This window comes from Taudactylus pleione, unplaced genomic scaffold, assembly GCF_031769625.1.
Source record: "Taudactylus pleione unplaced genomic scaffold, aTauple2 ptg000244l, whole genome shotgun sequence".
Taxonomy (NCBI): Eukaryota; Metazoa; Chordata; class Amphibia; order Anura; family Myobatrachidae; genus Taudactylus; species Taudactylus pleione.
Genome location: NW_028284646.1, coordinates 14639955 through 14665539, shown reverse-complemented (window position 1 = coordinate 14665539; position 25585 = coordinate 14639955). Strand labels below are relative to the sequence as shown.

At 42.8% G+C, this 25585-nt stretch overlaps 1 protein-coding gene and 1 non-coding gene across 3 annotated transcripts in view; both read right to left on the bottom strand.

The window, feature by feature from the left end:
• Positions 1–25585, bottom strand: part of ABCC5 (ATP binding cassette subfamily C member 5) — a 127637-nt gene that overhangs the window by 36126 nt on the left and 65926 nt on the right. For both annotated transcript variants that reach the window (XM_088479730.1, XM_088479731.1), the window contains 10 exons: positions 25051–25198; positions 23852–24000; positions 18759–18866; positions 17198–17545; positions 14515–14586; positions 14137–14261; positions 8339–8411; positions 7952–8149; positions 7682–7831; positions 269–371 (listed from right to left, as the gene is read on the bottom strand). In XM_088479730.1, coding sequence (XP_088335856.1) covers positions 269–371; positions 7682–7831; positions 7952–8149; positions 8339–8411; positions 14137–14261; positions 14515–14586; positions 17198–17545; positions 18759–18866; positions 23852–24000; positions 25051–25198 — 1474 coding nt within the window. The remainder of the gene's footprint in view (positions 1–268; positions 372–7681; positions 7832–7951; positions 8150–8338; positions 8412–14136; positions 14262–14514; positions 14587–17197; positions 17546–18758; positions 18867–23851; positions 24001–25050; positions 25199–25585) is intronic.
• TRNAV-AAC (transfer RNA valine (anticodon AAC)) lies at positions 6529–6601 on the bottom strand. Its single transcript has one exon. It is a non-coding gene; the product is annotated as a tRNA-Val (tRNA).

Here is a 25585-nt window from a genome sequence, read left to right as displayed (position 1 = left end):
AAAAGTATTTTGAAACTATTTTGAAACACTAATTTGATTTTTTAAACACATCTAATTCTTTTCTAAAAATTAACAAATTTCACCTCCAATAGATTCCCATATTGTGAATTATTTTAAGATATAATCAATAAAGATTACATTTTAATATAGACAAAAATAAAACCTAAGGAAAAAGTAGTCTCAGCAGTGCACTGCAATGAGGAACTCTTCTAGTTCTTAACTGTTGTACAGATTGACAGAAAAAAGGTTTTGGACAAAGACATTGTACCTTCGTCTTTTTTCGTGACCTTCTCTTTCTTTACAGACCCTGTCTTGTTGCACTTGTCTAAAGGTTTCTTCAACGAACTGCTCACATTCTTTTTTAAACTCACCTAAAGAAAAAAAAAAAGAATGGTAAAAAGTAGCAAATATGACACTAGAGACACCATGGATAATTTTCATACTTAACATTTTTTAAGCCCACTAGTTCATAATATATCAGTTCATTGTGTGTGCATTTTACAGTGGTTTTATATGTTTATTAGCTGTGATTTGTAGCAGTGTGTACTAAGAAGTATCTGACTGAAAAGGAGAGTGAGTGGTTCTAGACAAAATGATTGACCCAGGAAAGGGATTTAAACCTATACCAACTCCCACTTCCATTATCACTCCTCAATCTTTAACAATGCTTACAAAAGAACAAAAACTATAACAACTGACTGCACAAATGTATCAGTCATTTTCTTTCTTCATTTTTGGGGACACTGGTTTCATGAGGTTGTTGGGGCTGGCTCAGGATATTCGCATTTAGGTGTTAGCGACTAAACAGAGCTGAACCAACTCAGTAACCGCGCCTCAGATAAAATTAAGTGTCTGAGAAAAGTGTTTTGGCACTGGGCTGCCAGAATTAAAAGTTTTACATTTTTTTATGCTACAGAGACCATGGTCAGCAGCTCATCGTGCAGCATTGAATTCCCCCATTTATGCACTAGAGGTGAAGGAATAGCAGGCTGTCCAGCTTTCCAACATCCCACCTGATCATTACTAAATGTACAGTAATTAGGATCACAGCTTAAACTAGTGGTGTCTGTCTTTTGTGATTGTAGGAGGACATTTTTCAGCAGTAATCCAAGACCAGTTACTGGGACCATGGTAGATAATGTGAAAACCCTTATTACTACTAGGGACATGTAGCCCTCTGTGTGTGTGTGTGGGGGGGGGGTTTGTGGTTTAAAATTTGCAGCGTCTGTCCTTTCTTAGCGTGGCTACTTTGTATTTCTGCAAAACCTTCAGCAATAAATACTCATCTTAATTACCATTATAACTCTGCACATGCATGGGGGGTTGCGGTATATGTAAACAATTTTTCAAGTAGAAGATGTGTCCAAATACATGTATCCTCCGTGCGCTACAAGTCGCGTCACACAACGCAGGCATGTTACATATTATTTTAATTAGCATAAGCTGCTTGCGCTATTTGCATTGCTGTTCGAATAAGACGCATTTGAAGGTAAAAAGTCATACAAAAGACGCTCAGCACTACGATTCACGCCACAGCATTGCGCAACTAGGACTGTTTAAAGCGCAAGGTGGCTAGATGTATGAGGTCCCATCTGTAAGCCATTTACAATCTTCTATCAAGTGGTCAAAGTGCACCAGAAAAATGGGTGTGGCCACTCAAAGGGGGCATGCCCTTAAGACACACCCCTTTTTTAAACAGTGTAGTGTACCACACCGTGATATCCCTTCTACACATTATGCCACACAATAGTAGTGCCCCGTATGCAATGCCCACAGTAGTAGTGCCCCTTATTCATTACCTGTAGTATTAGTGCCCCCTATACATTGCCCCTTGCAGTAGTGCCCCTTATACATTTACCACAGTAGTAGTGCCCCCTATTCAATGCTTACAGTAGTGGTGCCCCTATACATTGCCCACAGTAGAAGTGCCCCCTATACAATGCCCACACTAGTAGTGCTCCTTATATAATGACATACAAACACACACACAAACCATACATACTTGAAGCCCCGCTCCTGCGCCCGCCGCCGCCCGACAGCTCCTCGCACTCTGCAGTGATGGAGTGACGTCATCTCCCAACACCCACTGTGGGAGCCTGAAGGTGGAGCACAGAAGATAGCTCCAGCCTCTGGCTGCAGGGAGGGTGCTGCCAGGCACCCACTGGTAATAAAATCTTAGCGGGCACCCAGCATATGGAGAAGGTAGCAGCGGCGCCTTCTCCATATGCCTCTCCAGATCTTCCGGTGGGCAGCTAAGTACTTGAAGTGCCGGTATACCATACCGTTGTATACCAGCACTGCTTCTACCTTTATGTAATACCATGCCTATGTTATTGTACTGCTGTATCCCTGCTGCAATGCCAGAAAAGGGGACCAGTTCCAAGGCCAGGACTGCGGAGTAAAAGTCTAATTACTTTTCAGTTCCAGGTGGAAAGCAAAAATTCCAAACAGATGACCGAAATCAGATGCCCAAGTGGAGCTTCTAAACTGGAGGGCTTAAGTACTGTATATACCATGGGGAGATGCAGCAGAAATTGCATAACCAGCATGAACTGGATTTCAGTTTCAACCCATAGCTGTATTTACACAGGTTGCTGTATGCTCAAAAATGTCAATCCTTCCTCCATTCACTAAATTAGGAGTCCGGGATTAAATTTCTTCCTCAAGGAATTATTTCGCTAGACATCAGACCAGTCGTCAGGGACAGGTTGAACGGATTTGGATCTACTAGCAATATAATATAATATATATAGCCAGATACTTGGAGGTAGATCGGTTCCATTAAATGTGTTCTCATTAAAGCTTTTCTACAGTAAGTATCTCATGTATCTCCTAACCTGCTGCTTACATGCTTCTTCCTCACTGTCTACCCATATCTGTGTCACCCCTGTCTGTTTCACCCCCTATAGAATGTAAGTTTTCACGAGCAGGGCCCTCTTTCCTTATGTGCTTTTCCTTCCCTCACTCATAAGATCATCTACTCAAAACTCTCCACAAGGGCACTTAACACTTGGTAGCTGACGCCCTACTGCTTTTTTGAGTGTTATGATCGCTGCAGCAATGTTTATAAACCATGTTCTTATTCTGTATTGTCTTGTACTGTAAGTCGCTGTTTTAAAAGTTTACTCATTTGTTAATGTACTTTGTGAGGCGCTGCGGAACCCTTGTGGCACCATATAAATAAAGGATAATAATTATTATTATGTATGGTGGCAATGCAACTGAAGGTTATGGAGTGATGCTGGCCACACACAGTGATATTTTACCCGATCTGGCCGATTCCGACACATTGGAACGACAGATCGTTTAAAATATGGCCAAATTGAGAGTAATTCGTGAGTCCACACTCACGATCACAATGCAATGCGCGTCCCCAGTGGTCGCACATCACATCTTAAGATCTGCCGTGCAGTAGGGCAGATCTGACAATCTAGGACCCGATGCACTGTGAAGTCTGGATGCAGGAGAGATCGTTTGAAGATTGGACACCAAATTGTGTGCAGATTGTGTGCTGAGCTGCCAGGGAGAGTTTCAAGGGAAAATGTACACATCGGCTCATCTTGAGCACATCGCTATGTCGGTGGCCAGCTTTAGACAAAATACTCTGATTTACAAAGCTGCATTTTATATAAATACTGCATATATCAAAAATTGCAAATTAGAGATAGATAGATAGATATATATATATATATATATATATATATCTATTATTTTTTTTTTTTTTTTTAAATGTTGAACAAGATATACGGACTAGTTATCTTACAAAGTTGGCACATTTGTTTAACATTTATCATGACTAAACTACAAGAGCGCCAGCTTCCATCTATGGCTGAATACCAATAATAGTTCACCAGGGTCACACTTACTTTTGTTTTATAAATAAATCAAATAAGAAGGTAACACTAGTATGTAATGGACACTATTTAACCACTTGCCTGGCTTGGTCGCGTCAGATCCGAGGTTTGTTTGTTAAAGTTAGACTCAAAATTGCATTTAGAAGAATATATTACTGATCCTGATGAAAATAGGGCTGTTTTTTGGACAAGCCAGCCTAAGTCGATATCAGTTCCATTTCACCCGGGGTATTGTAATTATGAGACTGACTTAAGACTGTAGCTAGTCTTGAGAAAAAGGAGACTTGTGTCTTACCTGGTTAAGTCCTTTTCTTTGAACTCCATAGGGGACATATGGACAACGCTGGGTTTAGGCTGTTAAGAAGGAGAACTGGGCACCAAACAGTTAAAGCCTAGACTTCCCAGGCAGCCCAGCCTCCTTGCCCCCCTATATCCCACCTCCAGCAGGCCAGTTAAGTTATCAAGATCAAGATAGGAGTGAGAAAGGACAAGGAAGACTGGCACACCCACAGATCCAAACACACCTCAGAGATGGACAGGGAAACCAGAACAGAAGAAATCCCCAAAAGCCAGGTGCGTCGGGATTGGTGCCCTGTGTGACCTATGGAGTTCGAAGAACAGGACTAAATAGGTAAGACATAAGTCTTCATTTATTCTTCACCTTCCATAGGGGATACAGGGACTACGCTAGGATGTCCAATGCAATTCTCCCAAGGGAGGGGACGCTCCTGAGCTGCACTGAGAACCTGTCGCCCAAAAGTAGCATCCGCGGAGGCGACACAACTTGTGTCCAGAAAACCATGTCGCCGCCCTACAAAGCTTCTACGCCGAGGTACCCCGACGAGCTGCCTAAAAAGTACCTACCGACCTGTTAGTATGAGCAGTTACCACGGTCGCTGTAGGGAGGTCGGAAGGAAGGCCTAGGGCGCTGTAGGGAGGTCAGCCGCCACAAAGATCAAACGGATGGACCAAGCAACCAGCGGGCCAAGTGCTTTGTAGCTGACCAGGCCATTTGGGAAACCCAGAGTACGAAAATGGGGAACAGACGTATGGAGATCCTTAGCATTGTCCACCTAGACTCTGAGGGCCCTCACCACATCCAGATTGACCACCTCCGGCAAAGAATCAGGAGACTGAAAGGCCACTACCACTAACACCTGGTTGATGTGGAACAGAGAAACGACCCTTGTAATGGTAGCCAAACTGTCCGAGTGAAAGACCAGAAACGGAGAGCAACAACAGTGCGCTCATGTAAGACCCTCTCCGAACAGTAACAATAGTCAAAAGGAAAAGAGTCTTTCCAACAAAAGGCACCGACTACAAAAGCTGAAAGGGGGAAACTAAAGAGCCCTCAGCACGGATAAATCCCTAAGAGCCACCCGAGTAACAATGGAGGGGCAGCGCAAGGAGGACTCCCTGATGGAGTGCATAGAGATCCAGAAGAGCCACGTGTCGAGCACTCCGCAGCCAAACGGGAACCACGAGGAGCACGGTGCCACCTTCCTGAGGAAATCTGCGGAGAATCTGCAGAATGAGTAAGATCAGAGGAAATATGTACCCAGGTTGAAAGACCTACCGAATCACCTAATCTTCCACCAGAAAAGCTCCCTGATCCCTGGTGCGAGAACCTTACTGCAGCCACCTGTGGTTGCGTCAAGACACCACAGCAGACGTCCAAAAGGCCCCCAGCAATGTACCAGAAGCTGAAAAAACACTCCGCACCCAAGCGATCGTCCTGGCAACTTAGGAAGTCAGTTGCCCAACACTGTATAAAGATCGCAAAAACAGCCAGAAGAGTCCCTACCCAGCCGCTAATGCGACTAAACTCCTTCATGGCGCCGCAACAGAAAGTGTCTCCCTGAAGGTTGATGTAAGCAACGGAGGCTGCGTTGGTGGGCTGAACCTTGACCCAACGATGCTGTGGGTGTGCTAGACACATAGCTCAAGATGCCATATGAAGCTTCCAGAGTGTTGACTGGAAGATGGCTATCTTGAACTGTCCACTGACCCTGGAAAAACTGGGCGGTCCTTGGCCACCCCACCCGCGCAAGCCTTCGGCGGGGGCAAGAAGGATCCAACTGGATTCCAAATGGAAAGGCCCTAGTCTAAGTGGGACACTTGGAGCCCACACAAGAGAGATAGGCAGACCTCCCGAGAGAGGATGATGGGCTGCGACCTGATGAGGAAATAGAAACCGTTTTAACAGGTCAGAACTTTCCACTGAAGTGGTCCGGAGTAAAACTGGGCAATTACACCACATCGCAGATGGAGACCAGTGAGCCCAGGATTGGCATGCAGGAGTGAATGGACAATAGGCAGGGATGTAAGAATTTGTGCATCGTCTCACCCACCCCACCACCCCCACCCCACCACCACAAGTGACAATAATTGGTTCATAGGAGTGCCAGAGGAGAGGCCCTCTTCTAGGGAGTCTGTCCACTGCCGACGGCCCTAGCCAAACAGCTATAGCCGGATGAGCGATAGCACCTCCATGGAAATAAACCCTAGGTAAGGTTTCAAACGCCCAATCCTTAGATCTGTAAGGGAAGCCAAAGTAGGGAAAGTAGGTAAAAAGTTCCTAACTAGGACGGCAATATGTGCGTCGCCCGGTGAACAGACGTCTATTAGTGACGCCACTCAGAAGAAAGCGGAGGCGAGGAGCAGGGACAGTGTGTGTTTCTACCCAGTTTCGAACTGGGGACCTTTCGCGTGTTAGGCGAACGTGATAACCACTACACTACAGAAACTTTATTCTGCAGAAGCAGCCAGTTTTGTTAAATGTGCCTGGCTCCTGCCTTGACAAACTGGCCTGCCTGGATCCGGGTATAGGGGAGAAGGAGGCTGGGCTGCCTGGGACATCAAAGACTGCACAGCCTATACCCAGCGTAGTGCCTGTGTCCCCTATGGAAGTTGAAGAAGAAAATAGATATTCCTTCTCCTGTTGGATATTGTTAAGGCTCTAAAGAACTATGTTGATAAGACTCTAGCTCTACACAATGGATCATCTTTTGGTCCTCTATTATTGCCACAAAAATGACTGGCCTTCATCTGGGCAGACTATTGATGGATTACCTTAATATTTCAACAGGCTTATATTGGAGCAGGAAACGGGAGGGCCTTTTATACTAAATTTGTAAGTGCCTCCTGAGCCACACAGCAGGGGGCATCAGCTGAGCTGCTGTGTTTTTATGAAACCATTGAGGGAACCTGGAGTGACTTCTCTTATGTTCTATTTATTTTCAAATTTGAAGTTAATTATAGTCAGAATCATAATTTTTTTTTTTTTTTTTTTTTCGCTTTTGTGTTGCTCCGCTGTCTCTGTAAAACATAAAGGACTACTTGGCAGGTTTGGGGTAGAAGTTTGAGCTATGGGTAAAAAATTTTTAAAGTGCCCAAATTCACATAGAGCTTCTGTACCAGTTCCAGTGTCCTCCCTACCACTTTGGATTTAGAGAAAAGGATTCAATGTAGCCATAAAAACCCTGTTCTCTACAACTGGATGAGAGGTCATACACACATCTATGGAATCATTAAAAATGGTCAGGCTTACATTCTCTTCCATACAAATTTAAAAGAAAATCAAAGTTAATTTACCATTTCTTTGAGATTGTATAATTCATACCAAAATATTCAATGTAAATTACTGTGCAGCCATTAATAGTCTTTCATTTTAAATGCTGAAGTAGAAATAAACTACTGCTCTAGATACAGAAAATTGCAATGTAAAGAGAAAGCTGTACGTGTTATCCCAGGATTACATTAATTGAACAATGGAAAAACTATGAATACAAAGAACATGTTACATGTACAGAAAGTCCTAGTTTTACCTCAATGTGAGGTGCGTCTCCCAGCTGAAAGTTGTTAAAAATGGTAGCATATTCTCCATTAAGTTTCATGAGTTCCTCGTGCGTTCCTCTTTCTGTGATGCAACCTTCCTTCATGTAAATCACGTCATCACAGTCCACAAGATACTGGAGGTAGAAAGCGTTAGAGAGGGCACAGAATGACAGAGGGTGTGTGAAATTTATCATTTGTCCAGGCTATGTCACACTGGCACCATTCTTAGCAACTCCCGTGGCTCTGCCCATTACCTGGAGCTGATGGGTGATAAACACAATAGTTTTAGACTTCAGGTGCTTTTTGATGGCACTGTTGAAGATGTGGTTGCCAACATGGGCATCTAAGGCACTGAGAGGATCATCCAGTATGTAAATGCTACGGTCACTGTAAAGAGCTCTTGCCAGGCTGATTCTTTGTCTCTGACCACCACTCAAATTTGCTCCACGTTCTCCTATCTACAAAAAAAAAAAAAAGGGAAATATTTAGCAGAAATATTTTCAAAATGCAGGCAAAAGAATAGATTGAAATGGGAATATTGTTCTAGCTAAAGCGAAGCAAACAAACCTTAATCAAATAATTTTATACAGATCCGGAAAAAATAGTAATGTGTGCTGACAAACCACTTCTTTTGTGTGAGCGCTTACCTCAGTTAAGTCACTGTTGGGCAGTATGGCTAAATCAGGCCTCAGGCAACAAACACTTAGCACATTGTTGTACCTAGAACAAAGAAAACATATCAAGAAAAAGCCACAAAAACACTAACCACTTTAAATAACAGTATATCAAAATGTATTGTTCAGTGTTTAGAATACTATAACAGGACTGAATTTAACACATACCTATTTATACATGATCTGTATTTCCAGCCAGGCCAAAAGCCTAGCTTTATTATTATTTTTTATGATGTTCTATCATCGTTGCTAACTGGTGGGTAGAAAACGACTGCCAGTTGCTCCTACCCTGTGCTTGCAGAAGAGCTTAGGTTAGGGAAGGTAGGTGCAAATCACTGCACAGAGTAGACAAACCCTTGTCTGTGTCTTTATTCTTCAATATGCTTTTTATAAAGGTAGTTGTAATGCTTTGAAATATTTTATGTTTTGCATTAAGAAAATGAGAGTTATGGTAAAACTTACCTTTGTTAACTCTCTTTCTTCGAATTTCATAGGGTCCACAGGGAGACCTTGGGGTGTAGGTGGGACTTGGAGGACCGGACACCATACAGTTAAAGCTTTTGCCATCCCAGGATGTAGGGTCCTGCAACGATCCCCCTATACCCTGCCCCTGAAGCAAATCAGTTCGTTAACAAGCCCAAGGCAGAAAGGAGAGAAGGAAGATTGGTACACACAAGAAATCACACTCTCGCATACAAGGAGATTGGAAACCGGTGACCAGGAAACACAGCCCACAGAAGTCAGGGGCGCCAGGATGGGTGCCCTGTGGACCCTATGGACTTCGAAGTTAACAAAAAGGTAAGTTTTACCATAACTCGTTTTCTTATTCGGGGTCCATAGGGCTCCACAGGGAGACCTTGGAGATGTCCCAAAGCAGTTATTCAAGGGTGGGGACGCTCCTGAGTGGAGAGGAGAATCCGGCATCCTAAAGAAGCATCCTGAGAGGCTAATGTATCGAAGGCATAGAACCTAAGAAAGGTGTGGACAGAAGACCACGTGGCCGCCTTACAAAAGCTGATCAGCTGAGGTGCCACCGCGAGCTGCCCATCAGGGACCCACAGAGCGAGTGGAATGAGCAGTGACAGTAGCCGGTACAGGAAGGCCAGTCTGCGTGTAAGCCTGTGAGATAGTAATGCGAAGCCATCTGGCCAGAGTGTGTTTGTTGGCTGGCCATCCCTTCTTGTGAAATCCATAGAGCACAAATAGGGAGTCGGTTTTCTGAAGAGGACTGTTACGATCCATGTAGATCTTAAGAGCACGAACCACATCCAAGGAAGCCTCAACTGCCGAGAGGTCTGGTGATTGGAAGGCTGGGACTAGAATTTCCTCATCAATACAGAAACGAGTCACCACTTTGGGAAGGAATCCATGGCGAGTCCAAAGAACATCCCTGTCCTGATGGAAGATTAGAAAAGAGGATCGACAGGAGAGCGCCCCTAGATCTGACACGCTTCGGGCAGGTTCCATAGCCAGAAGAAAAAAAAAAAAAAAAAAAATCTTCGCTGTGAGCCACTTGAGATCCACAGTTTCTAAGAGGTCAAACGGAGTGCCCTGCAGGGCATAGAGAACCACTGACAAATCCCAAGGAGCCACAGGAGACACAACGGAAGGTTGAATACGGAGAACACTCTGCAGGAAGGTGTGGATATTAGTCAGTGAAGCAATTCTACGCTGGAACCAAATGGACAGAGCAGAGACATGCACTTTCAGCGAGGTAAGGCGAAGTCCAAGTTCCAATCCAGTTTGTAGGAAAGCCAGGACTCTAGAAAGCCGAAACACCTGAGGGTCATAGCTTCTGGTATCACACCGTTGGAAGTATGTATGCCACACTCTATGGTAAATCCGGGCAGAGGCCGGCTTACGCGCTCTGAGCATAGTCTGGACCACAGAGCGAGAAAACCCTTTTGACCTAAAGAGGGATGTTTCAAGAGCCACACCGTCAAAGAGACGACCAGGGTCCAAGTGAAGACAGGGACCTTGAGACAACAGGTCCAGTCTTTGAGGCAGCAGGAACGGGGCATCAATGGAGAGGCTCCGAAGATCTGAGTACCAATGTCGTCTGGGTCAGGCTGGGGCCATCAGCAGGACAGTGGCTCAGTCTTGCTGAACTTCTAAAGGACTCAAGGAAGAAGGGAGACTTTAGCATCCCTTGTTCTGGACCTGTACACCGGCAGTTTGTGATTGTGTCGGGAGGCCTCATGTCCACCTCTGTTAAGCCCCATCTGCTCACTAGGAGTTGAAAGACTTCTGGGTGGAGAGACTATTCCCCGGCATGCACGTCGTGACGGCTGAGGAAGTCCGCTTCCCAATTGAGAACCCCCGGAATGAACAGAGATGGCCGGGAGGTGACCTTTTGCCCATGTGAGAATGTGTGACACTTCTGCTATTGCTAACTGACTTAAAGTGCCTCCCTGGTGATTGATGTAGGCCACTGTTGTGGCGTTGTCAGACTGCACTTGTACAGGTTTTCCCTGAAAGATGTCCTAAACCAGAGTGAGGGCCCTGTAGACTGCTCGGAGTTCCAATACATTGGCAGGGTGGAATTGACTGACGAGGAAAAAGTGTTGACCAGTCACTCCGCTCCAGTGCCGAAGGCTGGCGTCCGATGTAAAGAGTACGCAGTCCGGGATCCAAAAGGGGCAACCCTTGGTTAGGTGTGACGTCTGTAACCACGAGAGGGACCGATGAAAACGGAAAGAAAACAATCGTCTGAGATTTGATCCGACTGGGCAACTTGTTCCATCTGGAGAGGATTAGATGTAGCAGGGGCCTGGAGGGGAACGGAGCGTACTCCACCATGTCGAAGGTGGATACCATGGATCCCAGAATCTGCATTGCTGAGTGGACCGACACTTGGCGACTGCGGAGGAATCTGCGCACACGTAGTTGAAGTGTGGAGATCTTGTCTGCTTTCAGGAAGATTCTTTGATCCTGAGAATCTAAAAGAGCTCCCAGATGGACCATCCTTTGTGAAGGATACAGGGAGGACTTCTTCCAGTTGATTAACCAACCATGCCTTTGTAGGAAGGCAATGGTTACCTGAAGATGGCGTTGAAGAATCTCTGGGGAGCTTGCTAAGAGCAAGAGACCGACCAGGTATGGCAGCAGCCTGACTCCCTGACCACGCAGGTGGGCCGCCATGATAGCCGTAGAAGCCGTAGAAAGTCCAAAGGGCAGTGTCTGAAATTGGAAATGTTGCTGTAGGATAGCAAACAAGAGATATCCCTGATGAGACGGCGCTATAGGTGCGTGAAGGCAAGCGTCCTGAATATCCAGAGATACCATAAAGTCCCCAGGCTCCATAGCTAGGACAATAGAGCGTAGGGTTTCCATTCGGGTCCTGGGCACCCTGATGAACTTGTTCAGGGTTTTGAGGTTGAGGATAGGCCAATGAGACCCATTTGGCTTCTAAACCAGAAACAAGGTAGAATAATAACGGCTTCCTTGCTGTGATAGCGGGACTGGAACCATTACCCTTGCTTGCAGCAAGGGCTGAATAGCTTTCTGGATGAGCAGGGCCTTGTTCGGGTCTGATGGAGAGCCTGAGTAGAAAAATTGGTTGGGGTGGCAGTCTTAGAAATGAGAGGGCATACCCGTGAGAGACCACTTCTCTTACCCAAGTGTCTGGGGTGGTTTGACGCCAGCACACGACAAACTGAAGAAGTCGGCCTCCTACTCTGGGATCCCCCAGTGGGAGGCCTGTCCCATCAGGCTGAAGGCTTGTCCTCGGATTTTGAAGCAGATCATCTGGTGACCCAGGTCTGCTTGGTCCTGGGCTTTGCGGCCCTAGTGGAAGCCGAATGCCTAGGAAAGGACTGACCCTTAGGCGAACCTTGGGGACGAAAGTACCTGAATGACGGTGTCCGAGGTTTTGCAGTAGTTGCCGATGGCAGAAAAGCAGTTTTAGATGCCGTCAATGTGGCTACAATCTTGTCTAAGTCTAGGCCAAACAGGATTTCTCCATTGTAAGGTAATGACTCTAAAGCCTTCTTAGAGTCTGCATCCGCCTTCCATGACCGCAGCCAAAGAATGCGGCTGGAGGAAGCGGACGTGGCCGATGCTCTAGAGGCCAGGAGACTAGCATCCAAAGTCGCTTCTCCAATATATGGAGCTGCATCTCTTATTTGAGCTATATAGGACATCTGATCCCGAGGTCTCTGAGGGGAAAGATTCTTCTAGGGTATCTGTCCACCTCTCAATTGCTTTAGCCACCCGGGCAATAGCCATGGTCGGGCAAGCAATAGATCCTGACAGAGAGAACACATATTTAAGGTCAGACTCAATCTTTCAATCCGTAGGGTCCTTCAGTGAGGAGGCTGTAGGGATAGGTAATGTTGAGCTTTTAATCAATCGCGTAACATGGGACTCCACTGCTGGGGGGCTTCCCATCTTGCACAATGAGCTGTAGGAAAAGGATAACAAGAGGTCAGGCGTTTTTGGAGCTGAAACCTCTTACCGGGCGTCTGCCAAGCCGCTGCCATGTGTTCAGCTAGCTGATCCGTGAGAGGAAATTTTGCTGAAGCCACTTTTTGTCATGTAAATAGTGGGTGCTTTGATTAGGAGGCGGGCTCATCACCTATTTGTAGGAGAGATCTGACAGCATGCAACAAATCAGGTATATTAATTTTAGACTAAATCTATTCCTCCCCCGAGGGGGACAGTTAGAGAGATCAGTATCTTCTGCCTCCTCAGGTGACACCTCAGAATCTGACAGCCAAAGGAAAAGGCACAAGCTGACAGTATAGAGAAAATATACAGACAGACATCGCTAGCATAAGTCAGATACAATGCAGAAAACAGTAACTGCAAAAAGGCACTACAATCAACTACTCAGACCTTAAGTCTGGTAGGCTATAGCACTACATAACCTGGCTCCAAGGAAAGGTATGTAGGGGAGACCGGACCCAGCGTTTCCCAGAGCGAGTTGTGGATGAGCCTGTAAAAGATGGCCACCAGAGACATCTGAGGAGGTGGGACCAGAGGAGGAGAGCAGCTAGACTCAGAGGAATGGCACCCTGAGCTGGGGTAGGGGCCGCTATAACAGGGAAAGCTGACCTCCCCAGGGGGGGCTGGATTCCCGCTCCATATGTACCCCGGTGGTGTAGTGGATCACGCGGACGGAGCCCGTGTTCACGGTCAGCACCTCCGGTCTGTCCCCTAAGACCGGAGGTAAGACTGCCCAACCGCGGGCTGCCTAAGGTGAACCAACTCCTGCCGGATACAAACTAAACTAATCAGCCTCAGGCTCGAGGGTGGGGTATAGGGAAAAGGACCGTTGCATCCAGGGATGGCAAAAGCTTAACTGTTTAGTGTCTGGTCCTTCAAGTCCCAACTACACCCCAAGGTCTCCCTGTGGAGCCCTATTGACCCTGAAGAAGAAATTCCATTTACTGTGGCATATAAAAGGAAAGTATGCAAACTCCCTTATCAAGAAGCCTGCTTAGCAGGAACACTACAAAGAAAAATGACAAACTGCACCGCAGCCTGATATAAAAAAAAAAAGGACCAGCACTTCAACTAAACTTAACTGTGTCGGAAAGAGAGAGATAGAAGCCAAGCCCAAATCTTTAAGTTTTAAAAGAGCCATGCTTCACACATCACCCTCTATACCCCAGTATACCTCCAGTTCCCCTCAGTGAATGAAGGAGAAATATAAACTGGGTAACATACAGTACATTTTATAGGTCTTCTTGTGTTTTCAAAACCAATCAAGACAATTTACACTACATTTTCTGTGGCATTTGTTTGCATTTTACCATCAGTGTACATACCTCTCTTCATCATAATCCTTCCCGAACAGGATGTTATCCCTTAGGGTTGAATTCAATATCCATGCTTGCTGAGCAACATAGGCAAATGAACCATTGACAGCAACACTGCCTTCAAGAAGTGTCATCTGCAAGTAAAAGAGGGCAATAATCAACCACTGTCTACTAAGACAACAAAGCTACTGAAAAAAGCTGTTTAAAAAAAAAGAAAAGCAAAAAAACTAGTCACAATTGTATAAATCAAATGTTATGCATTGCACACCCAACAAAATTCAGTGCACAGATATGGGCAGTTTACTAAGAATAGTAAATCCAGTCCTTCTAATAAGCAATAAATAGAGCAAATAGACACATACATGGGTATAATCGTAACACAATTACCTGGCCCAGTATAGCAGAAATCAAAGATGTTTTTCCACTGCCCACACTACCACATATGCCAATTAGCTTCCCCTAGAAACAAAGAAAATAAAAATTTAAGTGGTTTAACTAAAACATTTTACTGCAACATAATAGATTTATATTCTATACATGTAACAGACGCACATTTTTACAAATATGGAAATCATATATGCTAAACTTACTCACTCTGGCTAAAAGTGTCAAGTGGAACTTTTCTACAACAGCTAAGACATTATATAAAGTAACCATCCTAAACATATAAGATCATTAACGAGAACACTGGATTAACAAGTGTTTTGCATAGTGTCTAATCAGCTTTTTACGGTGATCAGTAGAGAGCACAGAAACAGTGCAGAAATTCAGTTAGTTGTCCTATATATTTGCATTAAGCATACTCCCAGGGGCGGTCTTCTTTTAGGTTCACTTTGACACTGATGCCTCTGTTGCTGGAGCATACAAAGGCAGCACCTGAGTGATCATAATACATAGTAATAAATATACCAAAGGGGTAAACAACACCTAAATCAATCCTTGACAAAATATAAACCAAATGGGATCTTCCAATCTTGAAACAAAAGGAAGTGGAATCTAAATTCTAATGTTAGTTGGAGGTGCTACCTACTGACTTAAATAGGCATATACAGAAGTGAACAAGAAGTCAGTTCTCAAAGAGTGCACTCATGTCCCTCAAAAACAATTTTTTTGTGTGTATTTAAAACAAAATTTTAATATATATATATATATATATACATATACACTCTAAAACCAGTAATTCTAAAATAAGTGTTACTATATTGCCCAATGCATAAATGTATATATACACACACATGGATATACCCTAAATAAGGCTAAAAGGGTGCATGTTAATGCAGATGGACGCATTCAGATATTACCTAAGCCACTGAGAACATATGTATGAGTGTATTTGAGGATCCAGAAAGATTGTATATACACCTGACTCAGTGACGAGACACTATTGTGGACTGTGAAAGGGGAAACACTCCCCATATATATTAAGGCGTATTTGAAATCTTGTTCTTTATTGGTATCTTTTGATGCATTAGAATACATCTGATATCCCTATCCTAATTTGAGTCATTATAACCTCATGAGGATAACGATATAATTACCCTGTTCTGTTTAATGGCCTGTTGAACACAATGTGAGCTCTCATTACATACTGAACAATAAAAGTGGCACCAGAACGCCATATCTATAGTCTTGTTGGAAGAAGCTATATAGCAACATTGACTTATTTTCATATGACTAATGGGGCCTATCCATTAGGTGACCTGATACACTGAACGTCTAGCATTCAGTCCTTCAGGTCTACGGGTGCGGTGCCCGCACTGAACAGCGTTCACTGAGCGTCATTCAGTGCAGGAGACCAACTGATCTGTGAACATGTGGAACCTGACGTCAGGATAACCAGCATGTTCCACAGATAGTTGGCGTCGGCAAGGACCCAGCGTGCACGCGTATCGCTGGTCCTTACCAGCTATCCATTAGACGAATTTCTGAACAATCCGACCAAAACTTACTGGATTTGGTCGGAATGTTCAAAAAGTAATCTAATGGATAGGCTCCTTAAATGTGTATTGTGGAAGGTGAAGTAGGTACACTGCAATACCCATCAATTTGTAGACATTCTCATGGTGCCACTGTAGTGTGTAGGAAACAATGTCTGGTCATAAAATATACTGACTGACCATAGTGAATTGATTTTACAATTTTCTCGAAGTTCACCAAGAACCTAAAAAGCAGGGTGCCATTATGTTCAGAAATAATTCACTGGGATCTACAGCTTATTACAGCTGCTGTCTTATAATCTTGTGTATATCCCTTTGTGCAGTGGCTCTGTACAAAACTTATAGGAGATTTATAGTTAGGAAAAGTTTATAACCAAGCTTCATTAATTGGTATAACATCTTCATAGTGTACCAGGATTATAACGGATTATTACATTGATCACTGTCAGAATTAGAATGTTCAATGTGAGATAATTTGCTACATTGTATATTAATACTGACAGCGCTGATCTAAAAGTGTTACATCAGGAGAACAGGGTATGAGTCATCCACTGAGCCTGGATGCCAAGATACTGTTTATGTTAAAAAGAAACACAGTGTACAGTAATTAATCTTTATTTAGAGTACAGGTAGTGATCAGCTTTTCTTAAACACTTTTCTTTTGCACTATTTCTTTCTAAATGTTGTTAATACTTCGCTCTTTCAGCCTTATTTAGGGTGTATCAATGTATCTATATATACACACATTTAAGCATTGGGAAAAATTGCAATACTGATTGAGAATTACTGGCTTTGGCTATCAATTTTACAGTATATATTAAAATTTGGTTTTAAATAAACAAAAAAATGTTTGGTTATTAAAGGGCCATGAGTGCACTCTTTGTGAACCGACTTCTTGTTCTCTACTTCTGCATAATGATTTTCTACTTCTGTATAATGATTTTAAGACATCTGAGCATCAGTAAACGCCGCAAGGGGTTTTATTGTGCTGTTTCTTGAGGAACAACCATATAGAAAAATGCTTATTTTTACTCTCCTATGGTGCACTAGGCACTATATAAAACTTAACACATATGATGGGTTCTTTTAGAAGATCTTATTAATGACAATCCAGAATACAGTAGTTCACAAACCTTCTCTATCTCCAAATCAATGTTGTATAATGTCCTCTGTAGCCTCAAGTTTGAAAGCTGGATAGTTTTGCCCTCTTCATCAGGGCTGGCTTGTTCATCACTGTCCACTAGTAGATGCCCTTTCTGTTCTGCCAAAACTGCTTGTGGACCCTCTTTCTGCAAGTTTGCCTTCTCTTTCTTGCCCTTAACCCCCTTTTCTTTTTTCAACTTGGGGGTAGCCTTCGGTGAACACTGGGTGCTGGCATGGGAAGAGTCCCATGCCAAAGTGGCGTTTTTCAGCTGTATGGTGATGTTTGGGCAGGATGGCATTTTCTTTATCATGTGAACCTCTTCCATAAGAAATAAACTCTGATAGGAGGTTGTGAGAGAGGTGCAAAGATGAGACAGCAGGTCAGGTCTAGGTCACGCAGGTAGCAAACACATCAGGCTATACAGTGGAAGAAGCTGCTGCGGAGCAAAAGGTAGCTCATTAGAGTCGACTAAACTCAAGTTTGCAGAGTGCTGGGAGCATTTGTAGTACAACTCTTCCCTCCCGCTTTCCCAATTAGGCAGTTGGACCATGCCAAAAAGATAGCGCTAGTCAGCCTGGACCTCGCCAGGTATCATTATTAACGGATGCCAACAATAGGACATCTTTCTATAGTACTGTAATCTGTTTATACTTGGTAACCTTTAAATTTAGAAATGCTGCTTGATGCACATGGGACATCATCCAATAACACATTACATTTTTTTCTTCTTCTAAACAGTACAGTTCTAAACATACACCAAACTTAAAAATGTGCAAAACTAAATTTAGTACATTTGTTTCCCTTTAATATCACCCATATCACCTTTTAAATGCAAGGCTAAGACAGCTGACATGCAATCTCACAGATTCATCAAGTTGACACAAGCAACAAAACTCAAAAACATAGCTATCCTCCCCCTTCCCATAGATATAACCTGTGCAGCTAAACCTAGGATACTTGACACTTGCAGACCAGGGAGATTTGACCAGCAGAGACCAATCTGGATTGATTTGCTAGAGCTGAAACAAATATTACTTGCTGTTAGTATTCTTTATGCTTTTTTTCCTTTACATATACTCCTCCAGAGCTTGTATGCTCTAGTGGGCCTACATTACCTTCACAGCAGCCCATAGGTCCCTCTGCCTGCTCCAATGTTACTTTAACTGGTATGACATAACGCTAGGTACATAAACCTAAAGACTGGTTAAGCACAAACAAATGAGTTTAAAAAGGAAACATCTGGAGGTAGGTTACTGAAGCCCAGGTGTATTATTTGGAGGTAGGCGTCTCCAGGATTATGCAGCCAGAAAAAGTGCAATTTTATAATCAAATCATTAAAAAAAAAAATAGCAATATATACTTCATTGCATGGACAGAAGTGACTGTTAATGCTGGAAGCCATGCATATAAACCCACACACATCTTAAAACTCATTTTGCAAAATTATACTATATATACCCTAACAGTCAATGCTTTCTCAGAAGATGACAGGCCATGCAGACAACTCAAATCACACAGACGGACAATCTGACCCATGGAACACTGCTTACCTTAAACCGCTCCATAGAGACAGAAGCCTCGGAAAGAGACTTCACTGAGAAGGGCGTCACTTTTAGTGCAAAGGTCATGGAATTAAAGACTGTGACAACAGTGAAAGCCTAAACAAAACAAAACACATTTAGGTGCTAATTAGGCTTATTGGATATAGGGCCGGATTCATTACGAATTGCGATCGCTATTGCGATCGCAGCTGCGATTACACAGGCAGATCCACTGCGAAAATATGCTGTTTGAAATCACAATGCCGTCGCAGCGCCCAACATAAGGACGCCCACTTCCCCTTACTCACATCTGTAATACATTGCAGGTCTGCGATACCATCGGTAACAAGAGTACCATCGGAGCATCACGTACAGTTACAAGAGGCCTGACCTTACTCGGAATTTGCTAACCTCATCGCATGCAGTGAAAGCTCAAGCTGCATATGCCATCGTAATTCCTAACTTATGCACACCCCAGTAACGGCATTCAAACGCACTGACACGCCTGCGTTTCGCCGACCACTCCCGTCAACATCGCCAAACGCTGACTTCCTGTCAGTCACTCTGCGATGGGACTGCGTGGTCACTGCGATCACAGTGAGGCCTTCGCGCACTGCATACGCATGCACAGTACACAACAATCGTCAGTCTGCCTGCGTAATCGCAGTTGCAATCTGAAATGAATCAGGCCCATAATGTCAATAGATTCAACATATGATTTTATGCTTTACAGTTACAAATTAAAAAGTTGCAAGCAATGATAGCAATTTATGTAGCCAGGAGCCATGACAACTCAAAATAAATAGTAAGCCTTTGGCAGTGAACGATGTTTCCAGGTGGAAGAATAGATAATATCCCAGGCCAAATGCACATGTGCATAGTTTGGAGCTGACCTGTCAGTTTCAGCGTACAAGTGGTTGTAAGGTCACTTAGCTGGAAGTGACCATACTGTACAAGAACAAATTTCAAAAGGAAGAGAAACTGACTATTTTTTTGGAAAATGTAGCAAATCTCTCTATGGGTTATGTTAAAGGTGCATACACACGGTCAGATTTTTCCTTCAGATCTGAATGATAACGATTTAAAAAATCGTTCATATCTGAAGGAAAATCTGACATATCTGTCAGATGAACGATTTGAACGATGCGCGTTCCCGATGGTCAGATAACAATATCTGACATCTGATGTGTTTGCAGTCAGACTTGGACGATTTCCATTCATTTTAATGCAGTAAAAAATCATTCAATCGTTCATCTGACAGATCTGACAAATCTGACCGTGTGTATGCTCCTTAAGTTGAAATTTTGTTAGGGCTCACCAATTATTATTATACATTGATTGCAAACAGTGCTGCAGGAGTCTGGGACTTGTTCATGACCAACAATATTGTACAGATATTTTTAACCATGCTCATTACATTAATGTTTAAGATTTCTTTTAAGGTGATCCTTACTAAATTCCTGTATGCATAGTATATTTACTACAGCCACTGGGTGGAAACTGCTCCTAAACTTTTCATTCATGGAAGTAGTTTTTAATGGTATGAAAATCTACAATACACTGAAATACCTGTCAATAAACCTTTATGGCAATGCCCAAGATTATGTGGGCAGCTGAAAAAAATAAATAAATGACATTTTCCAGTGTATAGAGAGGGAGGAAGCTTTTGAAGGCAAGTACGTAAGTGCTACAGCTCCGACCACTGCACTCTATATTCCAGTATGTTCCAGCGTCCCTCATTGAGAGACGGCATTGGGAAGGAAGTGGAAAGCATGCTTCGTCTCATGGTAAGTGTGCATACATGGGAGAATTAAATCTGTTTTTTTAACCCAACTAATAATAATTCATAACCATAATAATTCTAATAAAAAAATATTATTATTATTATTATGCACAAAAGCTGAAAGCCCTTCCAAAAGTGGTAGGAAAGTAGGACCTCATTCTACAATCCAGACTAACAAGAGTCTGAACACTGCCAATCATTGCACAAAAACAAAGCCAACACAACATTTTTCATAGTGCCAGTTCAAAAGAGATGCAAACAGTAGTACCGATTGCCTGGCTATCAAACTCTAGGTAATTCTGACTTTAGCAAGTATAATAAGCATCCTTGATGCCTACTCAGAACATATAACCCCAAAATAGACTGTGTGGATCACAGGTCTCCTACTACGAGGGTTGTCCAAAAAGTAATGCCTAAATGCTCATTACTCTAAAATAATATGCAACATTTATTTGAAATTTTGTCAGTTTGTAGTTTAATATGTCTGCTAGCTATATATGTATTTTTGTTTAGGTAGTCCAAGAAATACCATGGAATCCCAGATGAAACAAAGAGCCATCATTGAATTTCTGGAAAAAAAAAAGGCTGCATTGCTACAGAAATCCACAGAAGACTGAAAAAAGTGTATGGCGAGCGTACAATTGACTATAGCAATGTCAGAAGGTGGATGAAGTTTTTTCAATCGGGAGAATCGTCCATGTGCGACAAACCTCGTGGTGGCAGACCATCAACTGCAGTGACAGCAGAGAACCAACACAAAGTCGATGCCATGATTCAGAAAGATCGTTGTGTGACCATCAGATATCAGTGATGAACTTGAATGTAGCCATGGCACTGTAGAAACACTAATCAATGATTTGGGATATCGTAAAGTGTGTGCTAAATAGGTTCCAAAGCAATTAACAAAGGATCATGAGGCCCAGAGGGTGGAAGTGTGCAATGACCTTTTAACCAACTTTGAAGCCAACCCTGAGACGTTTTTGGAAAATGTCATTACAGGAGATGAGACCTGGGTATGACCCAGAAACAAAGGCCCGATCAAAACAATGGAAACACCCAAGTTCACCTAGGCCAAAAAAGTTTAAATCACAGCGATCCGTAAACAAAGTTATGACCACATTCTTCTGGGATTGCCGAGGAGTTATTCTCATTGATTACTTGGAATCAAACCAATCAATCAACAGTGATCAATACATTATTACACTTAAGAAGCTGAATGAAAACATCCGCAAAAAAAGGTCAACAATTCCACTGTCAAATGTCATCTTGCACCACGACAATGCCAGATCTCACTTCGATGGCAACAGCTGCGGCCATTGCCAAAATGGTGTGGGCAATAATTCCACACACCATAGAGTCCTGATTTGGCCACTTCTGACTTTCATCTGTTTGGCCCTCTCAAATACTGTCTCCGGGGTCAACATTTTGAAGACAGAGGTTGTTAAAATCGTCATACGTTCCTGGGTCACACACCAACCACTGGAATTTTTCCAAAGTGAATTCACAGCTTGGGTTGAGAGGTGGAGAAAATGTTTGAGGGCAGATGGTGAATATTTTGAGTAGAGTCATTCTGTTACTAAGACTTCAAAGTATTTTACTGCAAATTTTCAAATCTGTATCTATAATAAAATTTTAGTTGTGAGCATTTAGGCCAGGGGTTCCCAACCACGGTCCTCAAGGCACACTAACAGTCCAGGTTTTAAGGGTAGCCATAGTTGAGCACAGGTGACTTAATTAGTACCTTAGGTATTTTGATTTAACCATCTGTGCTTAAGCATGGATATCACTAAAACCAGGACTGTTCGTGTGCCTTGAGGACCGAGGTTGGGAATCACTGATTTAGGCACTACATTTTGAACAACCCTAGTATTAAAGTGCTCACACTTTTCCAAGTTCCAGATAGCAGAGATATTAATACTAAGCTGGTCAACAGTACAAAAGTAAAACCATAGAAAACAGTACTGGTCAATTATATAAAGTTGCATAATTATTGTATACAAATTAAATAAAAAAAGTCACATATTGCAATTTGTATTAAAAAATTAACAAAAACCGCACAAACTAGGCAACAAAAATAATTTTACATAAACCAGACTTAAAAATAATGCACCCCAGACTAATAGAGGATGAATATGTGTAATTTACTTCTATCGTTTTCACTGTGTGGGTTTAGCAGACTTCCCCTTTTATTTTGGTACTGCTGCAGAAAGAGGCCTCTTGCAGACCTCAAGTGCTAATATGGAATTTGGTGGCTTTTTTCCAGATAGCAAAGATCCAAAAATTAATCAGCGTGCCTCTGATCGGGACACAAGATGGCAAAATATAAGAAAATTATCAGACATTGGAGCATTTCTTTCTTGAATTTGGACCTAAAGTATGACCTAAATCGGGGCTTGACAAATTCCAGGGGCCAGGTCACAATGGCGACCATATTTTACTGCCTGGCAACCAGATTTTACAGGGAGGGAAGCAGATCTATCAGCTCCAGCAGAGATTATTGCGGTGGGCATTTCATGCACAGCGATCGCAGTTTTAAAAACTGATCGGGACCAGCTAGCATACCGGTAGTTGCTGGTGCTCAGAATCCCAGTGCCAGAATCACTACCGCCAGCATCTCGCCAGTAAATAGGGTTAGATTTAGGGGTTAGGATTAGGCTGCGGGGGAAGAGGTTAGGGTTAGGCTACAGGAAGGGTTACCTAGTTGGGTCGGAATGCCATTGCTGGTACTGTGACCGCCGGGATCCCGCACCCAACCCAGCTATTCACTTCTTTATCTAACAAAGCCGAAGAAAAACACAACGTACAATAGGTACATCAAACACAATGTGCCAGAGGCAGGATTAAAGCAACAACCAACCAAGATGGACTCAAATTAATTGATATTACAGTGAGTACAAAACAAATCCTCTTTCCTCCTAACCGTAAAGCACCCTGAGACCATTCATGTGTGGGATCACTCACAATTTTGCCTAAGAACACAGCCATGAATAAAGAATGGTACCAAAACATCCTCCAAGAGCAACTCCCAACCATCCAAGAACAGTTTGGTGAGGAACAATGCCTTTTCCAGCATGATTGAGCACCTTGCCATAAGGTAAGTGGCTCGGGAAACAAAACATCAACATTTTCGGTCCATGGCCAGCAATTTTAATTTCAATAAAATAATGAAACCTTAAAGCTAATAAACATGGACTGGCAAGCAAAAATCGCTTTGACCTTATTTGTAAAAAAAAAAAAAAAAAAAAGTCACGTTTAGCACAGTTTGCAGTCCTTTGGGGGTAGAACAGTGAAAACAGTGCTGCTAAGCTTCCAAAGTTACCTGGGCAGCAGTGAGGTCATATCCAAGCATCATATGCACAGAAAAGGTCAGCACACTGGCAATGACAACGACAATGGGAGCCACACCTACGGTTATGCTCTGGAAATAACCAGCTCTCTCAAGTATCTTCCGCTCATTTTCTCGGATTTCTGAAACAAAACAAATGTATTATCTGTAAAACCTATTCAATTTTAAAAATACATCTTACAGCGGTAGAAATACAACAGTCTGTAGGGTCAATCCAATGAGGTGCAGTTGGGATATGAGTGTACAAATTTCTGTTTCTCTGCGAATTCGCATTGCAATCCAATTAGTAACTCGCACTGAAACAGTCAGAGTAAACGCACGTTTTTCCATGCGCACCTCTCTGAGGGTGAGAGATGAAAGGGAAAATCTTTATTTTAAGGTTAAAATGTGTGGACACCGTGCAGAACCCCTTGGATACCTCTCCTCATGACTAATTAGGCAATTGGAAGTTTCCAATTAGCTTAATTAGGCCAATAAGTACATGTCATTCTTTGGGGTTAATAAAAAAAATGGCCTCAAAATCAACTTTCGTTAGTTTAGGCACCACAAATTCAAATACAGTATTTGAATTTGGGGTTCCTACATTTCTGTCTACATATTAGAATGGGCACTATTACAGGTAAGTCCTGGATAAATTTAACGTAATGTGTTAGTATTAGGGATGTTAGGGACCAATCCAATGGGGTTCACCGTGACGAGGTGGATGGGCAAACATTTTTGCGCAAACATGTACTAACAACCTCACTTATGCTCCATGTTTATTGTAGAGTTATCAGGGTTATTTTGTCTATCATTGTTCTTAGCGCCTAGAGTGTGCGCCTGCATTCTATGTCCTTGTATTGTTTCTGTGAGGAGACCTGGAAAACATGCACTGTTTGGGGTCCTGAGCACAGAGTTTGAGAACCTGTGCTCTAGTAGGACACAAAATGCATCAACATTGTTGTAACTATTTCAACTCCAAGAGCCCTTCAAATCCTGCTGCCACCTTACTTCACGAGTATTGCTCAATATATTTCATTCAGAGCATAGAGCATGAGCTTTCAGATAAATCTTTTTCCAGTGCAAACGCACAGTGTCATGTTATTCTGCCACATAATGCTGCAATGCTCTTCCCCTAAAACGTAAACACAAGTTACCAACAAGTGCAATAATCCCAAACAAGCACAACTTACTCTGCACACTTTGAGAGAATGCTTTCACCCAGGCATACATCTTAATAAACTTAATGTAATTTAGAACTTCGTTCATCTTTTGAACACGTTCATCTGTGACAGACACACACTTCCTTCTGAAATACGCTGTGAGCCTGGACACAAACATCTGTAAGAAAGAAAAACTGGTTGATCATAAAACTCAATGATGAAGCCATAGCCTTAATCAAGATAATATGTACTCCAACATATAGCTGAGATCAAACTAACGGGAATGTATTATGCAAAAGTACACTACGTGAACTACTTGGCTATAAGCATTCTGGCATTTGTTAGTGTACTGATCTTACAATGGCCAAAAGGATGGTAACCTATGTGGTTTATTTAACTAGGGATCAATTATTTTTTTAATTTAGTGGTTTCGAAGTCATCACAATGAAGACATTCAGAGGAGCTAGAAAGGATATTCCAACATAAGCTGGTCCACACTTATCAAGTGTTGCAAACAGGTCGGGAGAATAAGTACTTTTTTTTTTTATATCAGAATAAGCCCTAA